At 47.5% G+C, this 23,028-nt stretch overlaps 1 protein-coding gene across 1 annotated transcript in view; it reads right to left on the bottom strand.

The window, feature by feature from the left end:
- Positions 1-23,028, bottom strand: part of Ptgfrn (prostaglandin F2 receptor inhibitor) — a 68,490-nt gene that overhangs the window by 13,538 nt on the left and 31,924 nt on the right. Inside the window, exons 4-6 of the mRNA XM_021650498.2 lie at positions 19,171-19,551; positions 7,019-7,444; positions 2,888-3,307 (exon numbers count right to left, since the gene is read on the bottom strand). Coding sequence (XP_021506173.1) covers positions 2,888-3,307; positions 7,019-7,444; positions 19,171-19,551 — 1,227 coding nt within the window. The remainder of the gene's footprint in view (positions 1-2,887; positions 3,308-7,018; positions 7,445-19,170; positions 19,552-23,028) is intronic.

Below are 23,028 nucleotides of genomic sequence, written 5' to 3'. Positions count from 1 at the left end.
GTGAGGCAATGTGGGCATTAGGCTGGTCAATCAGATGGCATCTTCTAATTAAGATGGGAACAGAGTATGACAGAATATAGGTTTTAGGGAATCTTTTCAACCTGGAAGGAAAGAAGAGATTGATTGCTAGCTGCCATGGTGAGATTTATAGAACTAAGAAATAGACACAGTATCTGTCCCTAACCCAGAAATACATATATCTCCCATCTTCCAAAAAAATTGAAAGAATGATTTTGCAGGATATTGGCTCCCATCGGTGAACCCTGAGATTCTGAACTGTAAAAACCTGTTTCTAGTTGTGGAGTGGCTCAACCCTAGCACACACCTTTAATCCAAAAGCTTTCTGTAAACAGGATAGTTAACCCTCTGTCAAGAGGTGGAGCAAGAAACCAGCTGACAGAGAGAAACAGAAAGGAGGGACTTTGAGTGGTATGTAAGACAGTGTGGAGAAGATGAAAGGGCTTTGGGCTTTTGGCTTTTTCCTTTTTCCTTCTGGGATGTCAGCTGGGTAGGAAGGTCAGCTGGGTGCTTTCTCTGCCTCTCTGAGCTAGCAGGTTTTCACCCCAGCATCCAGTTCCTGAGTCTTCATTGGTAAAATCGAACGACTGGGATTTTGTTTAAAAAAAAAAAAACAACAAATGATCAGATAACAAATGTAAAGTAAGATGGAATTAATACATACAAAAGAGGAGAAAATCATGCAATCATCTCAACAAACACAAATGAAGGGGGGGAAGAAAGCATCTGATAAGTTAGTTTAAGTTCCCGCACCCTCCCATGATAAAAAAACACCCAGCAAGAGGCAGGTAGGTGGCACTGGCCTTTAATCCCAGCACTCTGAAAACAGAGGCAGGCCGATTTGATTTACCTATATGTAGGTGTGAATGATTTCTTTTTAAAAGACTATCTTTCTAAGCGAGGTTAAAAATAAAATACTTTATTTTTAATCACGTGTACGAATACATGCACATGACTGCCACTGCGAAGGAAGGTCGGAAAAGGGTACTGATTCCCTGGAGCTGGAGTTAAAGGTGGGTGAGCGATGCCGGGAACTACACTGGGTCCTCCGCAGAAGTAGTACCTCTGCGTGGCATCTCTGAGCTATCTCTCCACCCCTCAACAACTTAGTCAGAGCATCTTGTGTTTGTTATACTGATTCAATTAGTGATAGGAATTTTAGAGTGAGTAGAAATGTAGGCATTCAAATCCCTGACTGGCATGCAGGGCAGATAGTGAAGACTGTTGGTCTGAGAGTCACAAGTGACAACTCTTCAGTGGATCCTCTGGATGAAACTGGGGATGTGAGGCATGAAAAGCATCTTCCCACTGAAACACACACACAGAGACAGCTGTGCCAAAGCCTAGTGACACACACCTAGCGACACATACACAGAGACAGTGTGTAAGAGCCTGGTGACATCCACACAGATAGGTGTGCCAGAGCCTAGTGACATACATACAGACAGGTGTGCTAAAGCCTAGTAACACAGAAACAGATGTGTCAAAGCCTAGTGACATAGACACAGACAAGTGTGTCAGATCCTAGTGACAAGGAGATGTCTCAGACCCTAGTGACACATATACAGACAGGTGTGCCAGAGCCTACTGAGTCACATAAATCTGAAATACTGCCACTTGAGCACATATACCTTGTAGCTATGCAGGCCTTTCTGCCTTACAGCACGGTAATATTCTAGCTGTTAAGGAGACATTCGTTTGTGAGTAGACATGCGTATCACAAATAACCATTCCTAAGAAACCAAGCTGACAGATTCACCAACAACACCACAGCGCCACAGCAACTCTGGTGATGCCAAATTATAGGGCATTTACCTAATCCGAAACTGAGCAGCAAAGCAAGGCTGAGGGTCATCCCTGCGTGGAGACACTGCTAAGAGGCAGGCCTAGGGCTGCAGACAAGCCTGGCTCTTTTCTCTCAGCTGTGTTCCCTGAAGGCTGAAGTATAAGTTCCAGTCTTTTTTTTTTTTTTTTTTAATAAAAGCATTTGCTTACAATAAAAAAAAAACAAAAACAAAACAAAACAAAAACAAAAACCTTGCATATATGTGTTCATGACAGAATTATAACAGCGGGGAACTGCACACACCCTAACTGTCCAGCTGATGAAATATAAACAAAGCATGGCCTAACCATATAACGGGGAAGTACTCAGTCAGAAAACATGGAAGGAATGCATGCTGCAACATGGCTGATGTTTGAAAATCCTACGTTCAGCTAAATCAGCCAGACAAAAGATGTTATCTGTGTGACGTACACAGTGCAGGAAAATCCATACATAGAGAAAGCAGGATAGATACTGGGGATGAGAGGCTGGACACTGTTAGGTAAGAGGTCTGAGTTTCGTTTGGGTGCCACAGAAATGTTCTAAACCTGACGATGGTGATTGATGGCGGCTCAAGCCTATAACTATATAAAAAGCCATAGAATTATGGACCCTACATGGATAAGCTAAATGGTATATGAATTCTACATCACAAGGTATTTGAAAAGGTAACGACAGGTGCTTGGGACACAGCACAATATGTAAGAGGGATTGCTTCCTGATTATGTGTACCTGAGTTCAAATCCCCAGCATCCACGTAAAAACCCTGCAACCCAGCATGTGTGTGGTGGTGCTGGTGGTGGGGAGAGAGAAGGATCCCTGAGCTTTCTGGCCATCAGCCTAGCTCCAGGCCCAGTGGGAAACTGTCTCAAGGGAATAAGGCAGAGTGACAGAGCAAGACACCTGATGGCTTCCTCTTGATTTTAAGCACACATGTACACATGTATGCCACACATACATGCCACACACAAAAATGAACAAAGGATAGGGCCCTTGATTAACGTGTTAGGCTCAGTCTACGACTTTGCAGAGTTCTCTGCTCACCTGAGGTCTGGAAGTCAATCTCAATAGGGTTGGAGAGACTCGTCGCTGCCTCTCGCCACAAGCTGCCCCCAACAGGAGACCAGGCCGTCACCATGCAGCGGTACAGCCCTGCATCCGAGACCTGAGTTTGGTACATTCGGTACCGAAACTCATCCTCCTGGACCTTCTCTAACACGACACCGTCCACTCGAGATGCATCGGTCCAGTTCTCCAGCTTCACCACGGAATCCTGGTCCAGGGAGATGATGTACTTGGTTTCATTGGGACTGGAGAGGTCTCCAACAGGCTTCTCAGCCGTGATGAGAACAGAGTAGCGTGGTGACTTAATATTCTTGGAAGACACTTTGCAAGTCATCTCAAATGTATTCCCCGCAGCAAAGAAAGGCTTCGGCTGCCGGGCCTTCACCACAAGCACAGAATCTGGAAGGGAGAATCAGAAGGAGGTCATTTTTAACAGATTTGGTTAAAGTGGATATGCACCTAAAAATCAAAGCACCCAGGAAATAAGGATTTATTCACAATTCGCCACACGATGACACTAAGGAAAATCTGGAAACTCCAAAACAAAGTAACGCATCTGTGAAGAGGCTGAAAACGGCCACAGGGGAAAGCAGCAGTCAGAAGCGATCTGTGGTGCCATAGACAGTGAAAGTGTGGACTGCAGAAATTTCAAATCCTAGAGATGTTTCGTGGAAGGAACTCAGAGAGCTAAGGTGCCTCTCAAGATCCAACGAGCCAGGGAAGCTGGGCTAGGCTAGCCACACCACAGCCTTCTCTGCTAAGCGCCTGGATTGTACGCCTTCTTGAGCTAGCCTGTGTTCGAGCTTGGCTCTTCTCTGCCTAACTCTGTACTATAACAACTATAATTGCTATGATATGATATGATATGATATGATATGATATAATTGTATCTGCAGATATGGCCACTTCCACCTAGTTTACACTTTTAACTTTAGAGATGCAGTTTTAAGATTCTGAGCCAATGACACTACCAATGAGTTTGTGTGTTCTTTCGGCTTCTCTGTCAAATACTAATCTTTGCACATGTACACTGTCTTCAGAGAGATGATGCTTTCTGTGGTTCTACTGAGCCAGCCATGTTCGTTCTCGAGTCTCCTGTGAGTCTGGCCATCCACTCGTGATTTAAACATGGTTACTGTCATCTTTCATATCATAGGCACGGGGAACGCAACAGGGAAGGTACAGGAGCCTTCCCCTTATATGCTGGTAGAGGAAGACAAGCAGATAAAACACATACTATGGTTAGGTGGCAAAAAAAGTAAGACCTACACAAGAATAACAGACAAAAGAGAGAGAAAGGGCAGGAATGTATATAGGGAAAGGGAGCAGAGTTATAGACGGAGTCGGCCAGTTCCACTAAGTGACCAAGCACCTGAGGGAGTGGAAAGCTTTCAGGGCGGCAGAGCCCGAGTGGAGTGAGCAGTGGGAGAGCTGTGGGAGAGGCTGATCAGTCTCTACAGGGCACAAGTGGCCACTGAGAGGACACTGGGATTTTCTCTGAGATTTGGAATCTGTGAAGGTTTACGGTGGAAGAATTTCATGACTGGGTGCTAAGGGTGTGGATGCAAGGACACCAGATAGGAGGCAGGTGATGTAACTAGAGGTGAGAGAAAACAATGTCTAATTAAGAGTGACCCATGACAGGCCAATAGACTCTAAACCTGCCTTAAGAATGAGGCGTTAGAACTGGGCTTGGTAGTGTCTGTAACCCCAGCACTTGGGAGGTAGTGACAGGAGTTTTGGGAATTCAAAGTCATCTCTGACTATATGGTGAGCTTGAGGATGGCTGGGCTACATAAGATCTCACCCCTGAAAACAAAAGGGCCTCAAATAAATCAAACAACCAAAAGGAGGAAGTCAGGTGTCAGGGTGTGGCTGGCTTGCGTAACACTCTCGAGTCTAGGTTCAATCCCTAGCACATTAAGTAAGACAAAGCAAAACAAAATTAAAAAAGAAAATGAGGAGTCAGAGGTGAAGGTTTAGGTCAGCATCTAAAGGTGGAAGACGACAGGCTGCAGAGACCCGAGGTCCCATTTTGGACAGCAATTTGAGAGGTGCCTGCCAGGCAATAAGGCAGCATAACACTGGATCTGGAGTTCCAGAACATGTTGGGATAAATGCGCACAGATGGAAGTCAGTGACTGATACGTGGAGTGTGAGGACATTGCTGAGGGAGTCAGACAGAAATTCACAAACTACGTCCTGGTGTGTCCTGGCTGGGAACTGGGAGAGTGAGTAGGGAGGCAGCCAGTGAGGATGGAAAACAGGTCTGAGAAAGGCACCCCACATGCCGTGGGAGAAGCCAAAGCATTTCTGGAAGGAAAAGGACAGTCCCACCCCAGGAAGGACAGGCTTCTGCGGTGTGTTAATCTCTGGCGATCTTTATATATACAGTTAAGGGGGAAAGCAGAGACCATAGAGAAATGGAGAAACAAGAGATATTAAATATAGTTAAATCAAACGCACCACTACAAAAGGTGAGAGAGGTGGTCAGGGTTGTAAGACACAGGAAGATGAAGGAAGAAGATAAATCAGAATTAGTTTCTCTAACAGCAATGTTAGCAGACCAATGGGAAAGGACCAGAGGAGAGAGAATATTGAAGATGTAAGAGAGTAGGTCATGTGCCTGAGCGGTGAGACCTTTGCTAAGACATACGGGCAAGTAATAGGCTCAATGCTGCGCATGGCGGATGGAGGTTCTCTTTTGACTATCTTTTTATAGGGGATGGAGAAGCAAGGCAAGGAGCTGATGGCGCTGGGGGAGGAGGCGCATAGAGCAGGTGGCATGCAATTATCACTTAGGAGAGTGGAGAAGTAAACACACAAAGGAAACCAGAATGACTCTCAGTGCTGAGAGCCCACGTGACAGAGAGGATTGGAGATTGGAAGGGAGACCAGACCACTGTTAGAAAGTTATTTCCTTCAATTGCATCTGGCTCTGCATATGCAGCCAAAGAGACAGCAAAATTGGCTTTGAGTCGGGTTGTGTTTTAAGCAGAATATAGGACAGAGCAAGGCAGGGCACGAGAGTTACGGATGCAAAGGAGGGACATGATTGGCTAGGACCTTCGGCTATGACATCCGTAGGTGATCACATAATTTTCCTTAGCCCCTAGGCCTGCCACTTATCAAGGAGGGCTACAGGCATATGTTGGACTTCCTGGTAAGAGAGAAGCGAAGACTCAGTAAGGAGGAGGAACAATGGCAGATGACAGGATCAACAGGGCTGAAGCTCTAAAGGGAACGCACTAGAAAGACTGTGCTTAGAGAACCAGACGCATGGCACTTGAGCTGTCAAGGGCTTGGGTTTCAGTTACCAGAAGTGAGCTGGTCTGATAAACAGAATTGGAACCAAAAAGGACAGAGGATGTGACATTTAGACAAAGACAGGGGACCGAGGATGAAAGCACTGTCACTGTCTATACCAGCGTCCTCCATGGTGGCTACTCTAAGGATTCTACTCCAGCGTCTAGACTGTACACACCTCAGACCAATTTAAGCATGATTTCTACTGGCATCCTTTCCTTTTGAAAGCACCCAGGACTATTTCAACAAAGCCAGCCGGCCAGGAGTAGTAACGGAGCGGCCGTGAAACCAAGCTAGAAGCACTGGCAACCAAGCAGATCCAGGCTTCAATCAAGATGAGTGACAGGAGGCGTGGCCCTGAGCAAGGAGCTGCAGAGAGGGGGCTTCTGGGGCTCACGGAAAACGGTAGAGAAAAGCAAGAAGAGAGCCTGGTTCCTTTATGCCCAGCTAGTCAAGGAATGTGCGAGGGAAACACTACCACTGAGGCAGGTCCCTGAGACAACTGTCCTCGGAGAGGAGGCTGGCAACAGAAAGCAAGGTAAAGGAACAACGGGGTTTGGGACATGCAAGGCTTTACTAATGCTAGCGAGTTGCCAAGGCCCTTTCCTCCTGGCTTGGGGACACTGAAGAGGTAGTAGAGTCCAAAGGAGGGCAAAGGAGGGCAAAGAAGGTCACACGGTAAGCACAGCTCCCTCGTGTATCAGCATGTCTTCCTAGTGTGAGCGGAGGGTGATGACGACTTAAACAAGCACAGACGTACGAGACTAAAACAAAACTGAACCATGGCCAGCACGGCGAGCCTACCTTCTGAGGCCCAGAATATGTTGACGGGCTTGGAAAAGACGTCCTTGCTCTTCACCCAGCTGTTGTTTCTCTGCCTGGTCCAGGCAGACACGACACAGTAATAACTGCCCCTGTCTTCCTCTGTAGTCCTTTGGATACGGAAACTGAACGTGTCTGTGTGCTCCTTAGAAAAAATAAACTCCCCGTCACGGGCCCGCTGCTTGCTCCTCTCTCCGTATCTCAGAGTCCAGTCCCCGTCCATGACTGCAAGAAGCTCACTGGCTATCACGTCATCGCTGCGACGGTTCATCCTGTAGTACCACGACACAGCGAGTCGGACACCGGCCTCCACACGCTTCGTGTCCACCACCCGGCACTGCAGTTCCGTGGGGTCATCTGAAAAGCCAGGGACCTTAGAAGCGTTCAGGTAGACCTGGTACTCTGGTTCTGAAGGAGGGAAGAGAGAAAACCCAGCAACGTAAGAATTGGCAAAGCCCAAGTCAAGGGCCACTCACATTCTGACAAAGTGTCCATCCTACCAACTCTTAGGATAAAAGTCGAGTCTCCGTGTTAGGCAGAAAGAGCGTTTCTCAAAGCTTGCAAGGTCACTTCTTCCTAAGGCGGTCAAGTAGATGGCTCAGAAGGTAAGAACACTGGCTGCTCTTGCAGAGGACCTGGGTTCACCTCCCACCACCACCCCCCACGTGGCAATCACAATTGTTAGCGTACAGGCAATTCCACTGGCCTGCTCTCAGGGACCTAGCAACTGCTTAGGTCATCACCTGCCACCATCACCCGCCACCACTGCCAGGGGTGTGCTGCCATCCGCCACCCCAGCTCTCTCCACAGCGCAGCTCTCCTCCCTGTCTGCCTATCTACGTGTCTACTTGTCCACCTCTATCCCGTTCCTAGGTCCTCTTCCCTCCCCGAATAGACCTTTCTTACACCGGATCTGTTCCATGGTGTAATTTCTCAAGGACCTTGGGTCGGGCCCACCAAAGATCCCCCCTCGCTGCATTGGATTTCAAAACAACAACCATCTGCAACTCCAGTTCCAGGGGATCTAACCTTTCAGCCTCGTAAACTGCACATATGTGGTACACAGCCACACACGCAGGCGAAACATCCATACCCGTTAAAGATAAAGACGAAATTCAGAAAGCAGGCAAGGAAGGAGGAAGGGAGGGAAGGAAGGAAAAGAGCAAGCTAGCTAGTTCACTCCCAAGGCCAGAAGCCAAATGGCCAGGATCAGAAGCCTTATTTCCGCAGGACGAGAGAAGCTAACAGGTGATCGGGGAGGTTGGAGCTTTTGAGGAAGATTTCAGCTTCTTAGTGTCCACATTCTAAGGACTGTCTCTAGGATGCCAAGCACGCCTGCAGACCTCCGAAGCTCCCACTGGAGCAGCAACGCAAAGGTCTCATCAAATAGCAACGTGCAACCTGAGGCCCACCAGTCCCACTAGGGCTAAGGATCCCACCAGTCCTGGCTGTGCCCCAAACGCAAGCCCTCTGGTCCTCATTCACATACAAAGTCTTATCCTCGTTTATTATTTTCCCCTGACTCTGTATTCAATCAGCCAACACTCCCTCACTTAAGACTCCCTGAAAGGATATTCTTTTCACTGCCACACACAGCTCACCCTTTAACTCTGCCAACCATGAAGCCATCACATAGTGAACCTGGCCTTGGTGAGCCTGTTCAGTATCCCCGCTCACTTCCTGATACTGGCTGCAGGCCTCCTCCATACTTCCCCCTTAAGGAGCCTGTACAACACCCCTTCGTAGCCTTCCTTCCTCTCCCCACCCCCTCCACATGTCACCCCTACTTGGGAGGCTCTTCTACCGCCATATAGGCTGATGGCGTTGTGGTACAATAGTGCTTGGCCTGTTCTGCAAGCCGCAGTGTCACTGGGGACGGCGTTTTCTCTGAGCTCCCGTGTCGTTTCTGCACCACTTACATGCTTTCAATGACTCTCTGCTTGAGAGTCTCATCCCTGAGATCCTGGAACTCAGTAGGTACTCGACATCTGTTCCCTAGATTGATGGTAAGATTATTAGAAAAGTTGACCTTTTTTTTTTTCGTTCTAGACACTCTTTCTTCTATGAGGAAAAATGGTTCTACTTAAACAGAGCCTTCCATTTTCCAGTGCTCTCTTTATCCCCATCACCTTTAGCAATTTTGTTTTATTTCTTGCTGCTTTTATTTATGACTCACGCAGATTATAAACTGCTGAGGTCAAGGAACTGTTCTTTTGTGATTTACACCTCTAATGAAATTTATAACATCGTGACTTCTCCAAGCATGATTCACAGGGATAGGAAATGGAAAGAACTCAGAACCTCAATTCTTTCAAATGTTCGTCTTCACGAGCATTTAATTGCGAGTGAGATTGGGCTCCACGTGGAGGGAAACCCCACAGACCTCGCCTTGCTGTGCGAGCAGCCCGGCTGTGATGATGTGTACAGAGGTGCCAGAGGCTGCTGGGACATGTACCCTGGCTGCCTCACGAGACAGACAGAGAGAGAGAGAGAGAGAGAGAGAGAGAGAGAGAGAATGAATGAATGTTGTGGTGCTCTGAGGATGTTTTCCCACCTCCTGGAAGGGGGCTAACACACCATAAGCTCCCCAGCAGCAAGTGATTGTGGCAAGGGCATCCTCCCAGAAACCCGCGAAAGTCCTCACATGCAGATGACAAACAAGGCCTCTCAGCACCCGACAGTCAAGCTTTCGAGCCTTTCTAACAGAGGTTCTCAGCCTTTCTAACAGTGTGACCCTATGATACAGTTCCTCACGTTGTGTTGACTCCCAACCATAAAATTATTTTCATTGTTACTTCATAGTGTATTTTGCTACTGTTATAAATCACAGTGTAAATGTCTGTGTTTTCTGATAGTCTCAGGCAACCCCTGTGAAAGGGTTGTACGACCCAAAGGGGTCATCAGCAAGCAGACTGACCTGCAGGCAAGTGTGAACAAAGTTCTTAAGCTCTCTGGTGCCTCCTCTGTAAAAATGCAGACAATGACCACACCCACACATCCTAACCTCGCTGCAAAGATTAAGAATGACATTATACATAAAGGGGGTTGGAGAGATGGTCCTGCCAGCAAAAGTACTAGTTGTGCAAGACTGACTGACATTAGTTGGATCTCTAGAACCCACGTAAAAAGCCTAGTGGTACTCATCTGTGATTCTAGCACTTATCTGGCAAGATGGAAGGCAGGGACAGGACAATTACCTGGAAGTTCATAGGCCTGCTAGCCTGGAGTACAGCATGGCAGAAACAGCAGGACCGACAGAGCCTGCCTCAACAAGGTGGAAGGAAAAAAACTTCAGGCGGTTCTTCTCTAACCTCCACAAATATGCTGTGGCCTTACTGTTCTTGTACCCTCCCCTCAACACAAATGAAAGCACACTGGGAGAAGTATACTTTCACGCCAACATTTACAAGAACCCTCACACACTATTCACTAGTCATCGTTCCCATTTCATACCCAGAAAGGAGACCTTTAAAAGGCAAGTGATATCCTCCTACGGCGCATGGGTGGAGATCCCGTTCCAGGGCTGTATCCTTCCTACCTTTCTAGACCAGCATCTCTCTGGAGCCAAACCTACTCTCCTCCAAACTGTACAGCTTCTAAGCTCCAGTACTCAATGGGACAATTTTCAGGACACTCAAGGTTGTGCTGGCAATGACACTGCCAATTACTGCCCCCAGGGAATATAAGCAGAGAACAGCTTCCTATGGGTCTGAACCTGAGCCCGAGTGACCAGTGAAACTGGAATGCCCTGATGCTCTCCTTGGGACTTCTGTTCTCTAAAACAGATCAAGTACTTCTTAATAATAAATCCTTCTGTCTTTCATGGTTTACTTTCACCCACTATATATATATACAAACACACATACACACACATAAAGTATATCATATGTACACCATAAATATATATATGATGTTAAGCCAGATGTGGTAGTGTATACCTTCTTTTTTGAGAGAGAGGATTTCTCTGTGTAGCCATGGCTGTCCTGGACTTGCCTTATAGACCAGGCTTGATCTCACAGCGATCCACCTGCCTCTGCCTCCTGAGTGCTGAGATTAAACACATGCACGTCCATGCCCTTTAATCCCAGCACTCCGGAAGCAAAGGTGAGTGAATCCCTGTGAGTTCCAGGTCAGCTAGGTCTACAACAGTGAGTTCCAGGCCAGACAGTTAAATGCTGAGACTCTGTTTCAAAAATAAAGACAAAACCAAAATCAATACATACAGACATTCATATAATATGCAGACATACACACATATGTATAATATACGTATACAATGTTAACTGGTCAGCTAGTTAAATAAAAAAAAATGATAAAGAAGTGGAAACATGGCTGACCTTTCAGTGGTCAGGGAAAACTCCACCAGGGTACCTTTCCTTGCTACCCTCTTCTTCCTTCCTTGGCTATGCCCCAAACTCATTCCGTCAGTGTCTTAGAACCCAACTTGTACCCCGCTCTGTCCCAACTCTCCCTTAGACTTCACAGCCCAACACAGATGTACGGCTGCACCAGGAATGCTGACTGAGGCTCCACACCATCCTACCTGTAGCCAGGTCACAATGTGACCCACCTCAGTGCTTCGTCTTCCCCCACACCCATCCACGCGAAGGAAAACACAGCTGGAACCAAAGAAACACAAACTGCCCCTCTCAACTCTCCACTGACTGTTCTTAGGACCATATTCCTGGCCACCCCAGCATGAGGTGCACCCCATCTCCCCCTCTTCCCTCTTGCCTACATACCCCGAGGGAACAAGCCCTAGGCATTCTGCCTCCTCAGTATCCCTTCCACTCTTCCCATTCTAAGCCTGATGCACAGCAATTAAGTGTGAGATCCCAGGGAACAGCCCCATCATTGTAGCCCTCGCTACCTCCAGCAAGGCTGTCATGGCTTCCCAGTGGTTCTCTAATCCATACACTTGGCAAGTCACAGTCAATAAGCCTCCAGGAGCTCCTCCTACCTGCTCAGTTCAGAGCATGCACCAGAGCCTACAATCAAGACTTTCACCACATGAACCCACCCTAACCCAATACCTCCTGCTCTCCATTCTCTCAGCACTCTGCTGTCCCAGTCTCTGCCATCCTCCCTGTTACACCCTCAACCTCATCACCCAGGGCGCATGCTCAGCCATCTGCCGAGGAAAGAGCTGAGCAGGATCTCCTGCTCAGTTCCACTCTCCACCCTGAAAGGAGCCTGTCTCCCTCCTGTGAATCCAGGAGATGGGGAGGGCACAACACAGCAGGGCCGCAGACCATCTGCGTATAAGAAGAATCTCCTATTGGCAGGAAAGGAAAATGTCTCCGTGGGCTTCCGTGGCTGCTCTCCTGCTGCTCCTAGAGCCATCCTCAGCCCCATCTCCACTGCAACCAGCCTCAGACTGGATATACAGACAGTGGGCTCTTGGCTTGAGAAATGAGTGTCCAGGTTTGTCAGGGTTGTCCACCAGCTTTGTGAGCTGAACACTCCTAGAGAAGACAGGATACCACTTACGACATCAGAGTGACATGAGTCAGGACGTGGATCCCCGTTTTGTTTGTTTTGTGCAGGGTGTGTCTTTCTCTGGGCCTCACCTACAACACCCCTTTCTTTGTGGCTTCACCATGGTAACATAGAATGCCTCCTCCAGACTTGCTCCACATGCCATCCATCCCATAACCCCACTCCTCATTCGGGAAGTATTCAAAAGGGATCTTCCTACCACCTGCCAGCCTCCCTACTCTCTGGGGATTTTACTAGAACACTGCCCCTGAACGTCTGTTATTTGTGTGTACTTCTCATGGAACCTCACAGGACTCTTCCCAAGGCTAAGGACTATGCAGAGCACCCATCTGCACATACTATGCATAAGGCACCTTCTACATTAAAGATATTAGCATACTGGCTGAATTGGACTAGATTTAATATTTTGCATAAAAATGCTCGGTTTTGGCATGGTATTTCACCACTGATTACTGCTACATTCTGCTCGATCTCATCAAGAAATCAGCTAAGAATGCAAGGAGGGTTCCGTCTGAAAACTGCTCATCAGTTAAGATGCATCCTGAAGTATTCAGGGGTAAAATGGTATATGAAGGCTATGTGTGGCAGGACATGCCTGTAATTCCAGCATGTGAGAGGCAGAGGCAAGAAGATCCTGGGTTCAAGGCCAGTCTGGGCTACAGAAAGAAAGAGATCCTAACTCACAAAAGAAAAGATACGGCATCTGAAGCATGTTTTATGCTCTTATAGATAAAAGAGAAAGCGTGCATGTCCAAAGGAGGAAAGAGCTGAAATCAGATGAGCAAGATACTTACAGTTAAAGCTGGTGATTATTTCTTCTGCTGTGAATGTTTGTAAATTTGTTTTGAAAGGCTGAAAACAAACAACAACCCACGCCATCAGCGCTTTCACAGAACACGGAGCCATTCCAAAATGAATGCCAGCAGCATGTGAGAACAGGGGCCTGCTCTCTAATCTGGGTACCAGGTTCACACCTGCTCATGTACACACTCTCTCCAAAGCTGTAGGCCCACAGGTGACCCCTCCTCAGAAGAAAGATTCTACTAGAAACATGGATCATTACGTGTCTTTGTCACAACTTTCAAAACCATGAAAAACTCTGAGAATCACTGAATGAGCTATAGACTCAAGTGTTTCCTGCCTGTTGTTTTCAAGGACCACAGGCTTTTCCTACAGTGTGTCAGCAAGGCATACAGATGCCTTCCATTTACTCCGACAATTCTATAAAGCCGGTATACAGCCCTTTCCCCATTCTACAGCAACAATGGTAACAATTAGCATTTACTGAGGGCTTCCTAGATGCCTTAGGAAGGTACTGGCCTTTCTAGAAGGCCATACTTTCCTTGGAATTTGGCCTAATCTTTACAACAATGTTATGGGATCAGTATTATTTCCGTGTTTATTTTAAATGACAAGCAAAACATGAAGGGGGGGTGCTAAGTTAGAGAATTTTTGTAAAGATTATGAACAAAACTGCAAGGGAGACTTTATCTACTTGGTCTGGCTCCCAACTCAACTTAGCTGGCCGGGTTCATTCCACCCCAGGGATACCAAGGCTTTCTCACAGCCTGCTCCCTCCCAGAAGCCCATCGGGATGCTATCAGAGAAGCTCTGACCGACCACCCCCACCCCCCACTGCGTTCTAAGATCCCTGTAACATTGGTATAGAGGAATGGGTGGATCGCACAAGGGGGAGAGAACAGAAGGAGCAGTCTACGTCTGTGGATTCTGAAGTGGGCAGATACTTCAGGGGCCGACTGTCAAAGAGTTGGCACAGTCGTTTGTGTAATAAAGATTCTCTAATATTTAAACAGAGATGTCTACAAGTAAAGTCTTGTGGTGGGGGAACGGCTCTGCAGAGCCTAAGTAGAACAATTATCACGACAGAAGTTAGCCTTAGCCATTTCAGAGCAAAATGATCAGCCAAAAAAAATGCCCTCCCTGCATTCTCTTCATCCTCACTCACTCCTCTCAGAGAGGGCCATAGACATACAGGTTTGGGAGCACAACTGGAAGAGCTGGTGGGGGGAGGGTAACCCGCTTGGCCCCAGCACCTCTTGGGAATGTGACTTCCACCACACACATTCCTGTGTCCTCCATGCTGGATTCCCCCATGCCTGCACACATTCTCCTGCGTCCTAACTGGCTAACAACTTGGCGGAGAAGACCCTTGAGCACTAAGAGATCACCACCACTACCACCAGGGAATGGAGCGTGTAACTGCCAGGTACTGTGCCAAGCGCTTTATGCATTATCCCACTAAACCAATAAAACCAAAGCCTACAGCAGGAATCCACACACGGCTCGCTGACGCCAATGCGCCACCATTCACTCTTCTGGAATAATCCTGGGCAGGTGCAGGCAACAGCCATGCTAAAAGCTCCACAGATCTAAACAAGGTGTCCTAGGGGCAGAACTCTGGCGATTCTACCAAGTACTTAGCAGATTAAGAGCTCCTTTTAAAGAAAAACAAATAAGCAAGCAAGCAAACCAACCAACCAATCACCTCCCTTGCTGGCCATTGCTAAACAGGGCCGGCCCTCCAGTGATGAAGATTGCAAATCAGGTGCTTTAGGCTGACCCTCAGAGCTCAGCTGTGCCTCCTCCCACCGTGGTGCCTCTTCCCACTCATGCTTCCCGAGCCCTCGGAACCCTCTCTAATTAACCGAAGTCTGGTACTTGCAGAGAGCTCAACCATAAACTAATTAGTATCCAACTCTTGCCAAAGGCTCGTTTAAGACATCTGATAGCAGTCAGAGATGGCTTAACATGTGCAGATTAACTGGCCATTCTGCTGGGCTCCCTACCTTTCAGCCATACACTAAATTGGATAAACACAAAGCAACATTTGTTTCCTGAAGCAATTCAAATTCTTTCGAGAGAAACTCCTTTACACACTTACAATTCACACCATCAGCTCTTAGAGAGTGTGGGTATAAGAAACATCCATTTGAACGATCACTGAAGGCCTTTGGTAAAAAAAAAAAAACAGTTGCCCGTTAAATTATCTACTGCCCAGGAAATGAAAAAGTATGGGATAAATTCAGTGCCAAGAAAAAGTTTGCCTCTTCGAAAAGAGTTTGTTTTCTTTCCTCAGAGAACTGGATAATCACATCTCTCTGTCTCTCGATTTCAAAACTCCACAATTTCAGTGTTCAAATGCAGCAACTAATTCATCCCAACTACCCTCAAGTATCTGTTCTCCGATTCTCTTTGTCCCTTTTGATCTTGATTATATTTTAATGTCTGCTGCTTTGTTCTTCATTTTGCAAACCAACTTACAGCTTTTCCTCCTTCAAAGGGGGATACCAATCCTAGCAAACGGCCCTTTTTTTCTCACCTTCTTAAAAAAAAAAAAAAAAAAAAACCCCACCCAGATCCCCGCCTGCTGCACAGGACCCTTGACTTTGCAGACCATCAGTATCAGGCCCATGTAACATAACAGAACTAAGTTCCCACACCCTCACCAACCTGCGCAGCAGCAGCAGCTCTGAAGGTGAGAGCAGGGAGAGCTCATCCTTAGGAATTGGGGTTGGCCAGCTTAGGATGTGGAGCTGATTTTCAAAACGAAAGACATTCCCCACATATGACGACAATGCCTAGGATAGCATCAACTCGGGCCACAATTCTGAGCCATCCCAAACGAGAATCAAGTATTATCCATTGGGGAGGGGGAGTGAATTTTCCAGGGATGGTCATCCTACCTGACCACTGAATGCATACAAAGTTCTCCCTTAGTGCCTGGCAAAAGTAAGTGTTCAATAGATGATAATTGTAATTCTTAACATGTCAAGCGAAAAACCGAGTGTTATATCTGCACAGGGATCCAACTTTCTTAAGAATGCCTCTGTGACAACATTCCATGTCACATAACCTAGGACAATCTATATATTTAGTAGGTCATCTATCATCCTGCCTTTTTTTTTTTTTGGTCCCATCTTCATTATCCTATACAAGTTCCCAGCTGCATTTGATGGAACACACAAATTACAAATTATCTAGAGACAACACGTAGGTCAGCTAGCTCGTTGCCTCAGTGTCTGGGCAGAGAATGCAGTCTGCAGACTGTGACTAAAGGCCTGTGGCTGTACTCGGGCCCGAGTCGTCTCCTGACAAGTGTCCAAGCAGCTGCAGAGCATGAGTCACAGACAGGGAGCGGGGTGAAGTCTTGGGAAGAACGAGAAGAACTCAGTTGTTTTTTTCATAGGGCTCATACTCCCGTTGTGTTACGTGCGTGCAAGGGTCTCTCACACTCTAAGCCACGGCCATGGCTGCATCCAGTTCTGGTTTTTCTATGCATGGGTTTTCTATTATCTGTATGTTGGGGCTGGTACCCTTCCCACTCAGTCAATACTGATCGAGTGCCTATTCCCGAATAAGGCACGGTGAGGGCCTGGGGTTCGGTGTGCACTGGAGAGGTGCAACTGATGTCTTTCACAGTGGAGCGGGCACTCTGCAGGAAAACAAACGACAGGATCCTTAGGATAATAAAGGAGTCTTTCCCACAGTTTAGCCTCTTTATTTCCCCTCCGTCTCTGGAGAACACGTCACCAACAAATCCCTTCCAGTGACAAAGCCCACTCCCTCCCAGAGCTTTCCCTGATGTCTGATGGTGCCTGCACTTCCCCCAGGGTATGTGGGATCAATACACCCGAACTTCAAAGAAGCCCTTGAATTGGAGTGCAGGCAGCATTTAAAAAAAAAAAAAAATCCTGGAGCTAGGATTCAGAAGTTGGAGGGGAGAGGGAGGGGAGAAAGCCAGAGTGGGGATTTGACAGCACCACACAATGCACCAGGATCAGAGCCGTGAGACAGATTCGACTCCAGAGATGAAAACTCTTCTCCTGGTGCTGACAACATCTGTTTTATTTTGAAGGTTGCTAAGGAGAGTCCTAGCTGGGCCAACATTGTTCCAGCTCAGGACTTCACAGTGCATCTCACACACAGGCTCTGACTGCAGCAATGAAAGCCTTTTCCAGATAAGCCTGCTCCTTTAGCTTTTCAGATTATCAAAGCACCACTTTGCTAGCAGGGCTGACTAACACCCCCACACCTCTCTCTCACCCCTGTCTCTGTCCCGATTGGACTTTCACTACAGACTGCTCTCTAACCACTCTTTGCCCTTCACCCCTGATACCACTTGCCAAGTTCCCATCTGTGCCAAAGAAGGGCTTATTAGGGACAGACAGACAGAGAGCTCACCCTTGAGCCTGCAGAGGACGTCTATGAAGACGGAGAAGAACGACACAGGAGGTTTAGCATCAGACACAGGAGGAAGTCATTTCCTGGCCTTTAAAGATCTGTGTTGCCTCCTTGGTCAGGGCCCAAACCACGGTCAGGGCAGTGAAAACAGAAGAGCTGACCACAGACTTGACCACTGGGGAAATGATACAGGTGGGGAGCCAGGCATACCCCACTGTCCCCCCTCCCCCCAAGCTGAATGGCAATGACAAGCCTCGATGAACAAAAGAGGAGCTAGTCAGTCACACGTTCCAGTGGGCAGGCGCATAGGAAAAAGACGAGGAAAAGGGCACCACAGGAAAGAGAGCTCAGGCCGAAGGCAGCAATGCCATGTAAGACAAGGCCAAGACATGGTAGGGATCACATACACGATAAAGCAAGGACCAGGGCACAGACATGGTCCGGTGAGGACAGCAGGGAAGAACACACGAGACAAAGTATGGGCAGTAAGGACACATGATGAACTGAGGACTTGTCAGGGAGCACACACGCACACACACGAAAACATGAGGGCAGCCAGGAGTACATACATGATACGGTGAGGGCAGCAGGGAGCACACACGCTCAAGTGGGCACTCTCTAGAGAGTGTGTCCATGACGAAAGAGGACTTACCTGGGAGCACACATATTATAGAGTGAACACTCTCCAGAGAGAACACATGATGACGAGATGGGGACGTATCAGTTCACGTGTGACAAGGCAGAACATGGCCACAACCACATATGTGATAAGGGCAGGGCACTCCAGGGAGATGACATACATGACAACTGGGACACCAGTTCTTGGGTGACACCAAGAAGACATACCAGTAGACTTCCCACCTGAGACAAGCTGCTCTAAAAGCATGGGGTGAGGGAACACCTCTGCCCCTCCACCTGGGAAACACCTGGGCTGAGCACCTGAGGAGAGACAGGGAGGTGGACGGCCATACTGCTAATCGTACCTACAGATAAAACCACCGTGGGCTTCCAGGTCTGTGGGGGTAGAAGACACTTTTCATTGGCTGGAGGAGGTGACTGCTCTTTCTTGTTGAGCTTCAGGGAGCACTAGCCCAGGGCAGAAATGCCCAGGAGTCTGAGTAAGGAGACAGAATGGCTGTCTTTCCCTCCAACAAAGAGCCCCTGCCAAGAGGCCAGCTCAGCTCCCACAGGCAGGCGGCTCTCCACACAGGGAAACCTACATCCTCCAAGTGCACCAGAACAAATACTGCCTATGCTTCCCCTTGCTGGCCACACTCAGCCTGTCTTGCTTCCCTACAGCCTGGGAGCAGGGGAGCTCAAGGACATTTGTCTGATCCAAACACCTAAATAAGGCAGAAGGCCTCACACTTCCTGAGCGCACAGGAAGGACTGGGCAGAGAGGCCAAGAGGCGCTCGATCATCAAGCTACTCACCTAGCCAGGTCACGCTTACGCCGGCCGGGGCAGACATGGTCTCCGCAACCTTGTGCCAGCTCCTATTGTGTCCGGGAGCCCAGAGGGCCACAAGGCAAAGGTAGTAGCCTGAGTTTTCTTTGCTAACATCTCGCACCAGTAGGTGATAGGAGCGGGTATCCACGTGGCTGAGAGCAACATGCGGTGAGCTGTGTACCAGAGAATCACGGTCCAGCCGAGCCAGCATGTGGGAGGCAAGCAAGGGGGTATCAGGTGACTTCTTGAAGTACCATGTCACCTCTGGCCGGACGTCATCCACACGGTCTGTTGTGATGTTGCAAGAAAGGTCCAGGTCTTTTCCTTCAGTCACAGACACTGTCCTGGGCACAGCCAATTGCAGAGCTAGAAGAGGAAAAACAAGTCTGTCAAGTGATCAAACGGTGTTTCTCCCCTTCTAGAACCTCCCTTCTCCGTACCTCCCTCTAGACCACCTCCTGTAAGGCTGATCTATGGTGTTAAAATTAGAAGGCCTTGTGTAGTTGTAAGTGCTTGAGGAGTTGTTGATGAATGGATAAATTCATGACACACTAAACTGGTGTTGGGAAAGAGAAGCAATGAATACCAGCAAACACCAGCAAAAACTTCTATAGCTTTGATGTACTTACTGTATATTGATTCTGAAAATAACATGAGGTGGGTGCTGTCATTTCACTGATATGGGGGCTGAAGCACGGTAGCTCCATGGCAGAGCCCTCTCCTAGTGTCACTGACTCCAGCACCCTGGGGGCAGGGTAGAAAATCCTACAAAGATGAGCCAGGAAAGTGAAAGCAGACAATTCTCCCCGTGAGTCAGTCCTTCACGACGTGATGTATGTAGACTATCATTCCATTAGACATGCCCAGCTGAAAGTCAGGCATGAGACACGCTCTAAACCCCAAACCCAATGAGTTTTGCATTTTCCATGCTACCGTCCTCTCATGACTGTGGACAATTAAAAGTAAGCTATATTTAGGTGAAGCCTGGAAGAACTGGGTGTCACAGACTCATGGAAGGTCTTGTTCAGCATTCCACTGCCAAAGCTTTTAAATGGAAATATTTAACTCTATTTAGTTTTTGGTTTTTTTTTTTAAGATGTCAAACATCTGTAATCAGAGTGGAAAAATTCAAGTTACAATGATGCTCTGGGAACTGTCACTAAATGAGACAGCCAACTTCTCCCTGTGGAGTCAAGTAAGACACAGTCTTCATCTTCTAGCAAAACCCATTCAACAACCACTGCAATTCCCAGGAAGCTCAGGGACAAAGACTAGTGCCCAGTTTAGAAAACACCCAGTCCAAGAGCCCATGACCTCTTGCAGACATGAATATTTCCAAAGCTTGACAGTTCTTCAAACAACTTTTCAAGCCAACATCCTAACACATGACAGAAAATGAGGTGGGCATAGAATTAGGAAAAAGAGTCTGAAAGTAACTTGTTTTTCTCTCTCCTTCTTTATAGACCAAGAAATACATTCCTAGGGTCCAGAAATATTGGCAGCAATGTCTTTTCAGATGTGCAGTCCACTTTGCCATTTTCTCTGTGAAAGTGGCTAATTATCTTCCCTATAATGAAATATAACTATATAACTACATATATATACTCTAGACAATGGGAGATGAAATGGAGCAAGCTAGGGGGAGGAGGAGCCAGTTCTAAAGATTCAGAATGCAAGAGGAGAAGAGGAGATCAGGGCAAAGCCTGTGGCAAGCCCAGGCTTTCCCTTGTTGACTAAGCTAAATCTTCAAGCTAGATACTAAGATTTGTATCACCAGCCACTCCCAGAGCTTTGCTATCTGAGTAGGTCTGTGCCTTTTACAATGCCACTGTGGTCAGAGAACAGCAGTCATGTGTGACCAGTGCAGAGGTTGTTAAGAAGCAAAAACTATCCCCCCAGCTGGGTATGGTGGTGCATGTCTTCAGTCCCAGCACTTGTGGGGCGGAGGCAGGGGGATCTCTGTGAGTTCAAGATAAACCTGTGAGTTTCAGGCCAGTAAGAGCCTATCTAAAAACATAAATAAAGATATAGAGAAGGCCGCAAGGCTGGGGGAGAGAGGAGGGAAAGAGAGGGCATGCACACAAGTGAACTCATAACCCTCTCACAATCCACAGAGAATTTAGGGAGTCCACGCGTGTGGGCAGGAAAACTTGTCCCTATTTTTATTTTCATTAACCTCAGCTGAGCCAGAATGTTTCAGCTCCTCCCTTTGTGAAAATGAGCAACAAGGTGTAGTACGGCCTATTCCTGGGGCTTGGCAAACAGAAACTAAAAGTCTTCTTTTATCACCTTACAGTAGTTGTGGACATCGGAAACATCACTAGCATTCAATGCTCCCAGAAACTATGATGGTTGCAGGCCTGCCAGCGTGGCTTATTTTCATGTGTTAATAATGAAACATAGTATAAAACAAACTCGTCTTAAAGGTATTTTGATAACTACTTCAATATAATTCTTTCCCCCGTCACCTTGTGTAGTATGTTTCAAGAATTAAGAGAGTTACAGGCTTCAAAAGACTGCCAAAGATGCCCATACACACAAAAATATCACAAGGCCAAGCGCGCTGCTGCAAGCCTGTAGTCCTAGCTATTCTGGAGGCTGAAGCTGGCAGAACACAAGTTCAAGGCCAGCCGGACCAGTTTAGCAAGGTCCAAAATAAAAGGACAACACAGCTAAGCAATGGGTGCTTGCTGAGCAACTGGGAGGCACTGGGCTCAACACCAGAGAAGATGGTGAAGCCTCAGCCTCAGGTTGGAGCTAGCTGCTATAATTTGCCTGAGAGTCTTGAATCCCAATCGTACAACTAGTTGCTACGGGATTTGCAAGACGGGGACTGTGTTTACCACTGAAATTCTTCCATCAGATGGTGAACTAGCTGCCAAGCTAAGCTCTTTACTCCGCCCGCCTCACTAAAATAGTTGCTTGATGCCCATGGAATAGCTACAGGTTTCCTGTGGCAGATTCCAAATGACAACCACTTAAGCTAAAGAAGGTGTGACCTCAGTTCATGGGGAAAGTCATTTCTGCAGCCAACGGAGCCAAGGCCCACAGCGATGGCCACGCCTCAGCTGACAGAAGGCACTTATGAAGATGTTCGCACCCACTTTCTGATTCGAGGAATGCTACCCAGAACCATGCACATTGCAAAAAACAATCACTGGTTACAGCTTCCTGCTTTCCTTTCCAGTAAACAGAGCCAGCCACATACTCACATTCCTGAGCAGGGAATGAGCCCAGCCAAGGTCTCCCAGGAGGCAGGAGCCTCCGCTATCCTAGACAACCAAGCACACCCAGCTATCCCTAGCAGTGACATTAGCCTGCAAGGGTTTCTCTGGACTCCGTCCCTGCAGAGGCTGTAGGCTCCAGTGACCTGGGATTGAGCCTGCAGTACCTCTGAGCCCAGGACACAGCACAATACTGAGCACAGTAGGCTCTCGACCAATGCTTGTCGAATAATAAGTCAATAATGGTTTCCTCTCTTGTTTCTCTTCCCTTTTGTGCCTTCCTATCTTCTTGCTTTAGTAGTTGAGGATTTTTAAAATGGGCCTATTTATAAACTATAGGACAAAAACAAGTTTATAGGGACCCTGGCTGGACTTTTCTGGAATATGTACGACATGGGAAGCAAGGAGTCCTTGGGGAGTCCGTCCCTTGGGAGGGGTGGCACATCTGATAGGGGCTGGAAAGGCAGGTCTAGGGGATGCACATGAGCAAGAGGTTTGGAGTCGGCCACACACACAAGCCAAAAGCCATCAGGGAAGGCAGATCTAAGGACTCAAATAAATAGAACAGCAACAACAAAAAAGCTAAAGCAACAGGTATGAGTGGCCCCACCCACAGCCT

The sequence above is a fragment of the Meriones unguiculatus genome, chromosome 10, assembly GCF_030254825.1.
Source record: "Meriones unguiculatus strain TT.TT164.6M chromosome 10, Bangor_MerUng_6.1, whole genome shotgun sequence".
NCBI lineage: Eukaryota > Metazoa > Chordata > Mammalia > Rodentia > Muridae > Meriones > Meriones unguiculatus.
Note: the sequence above shows the minus strand (reverse complement) of the source record. Positions and strands in the feature narration are given on the sequence as shown.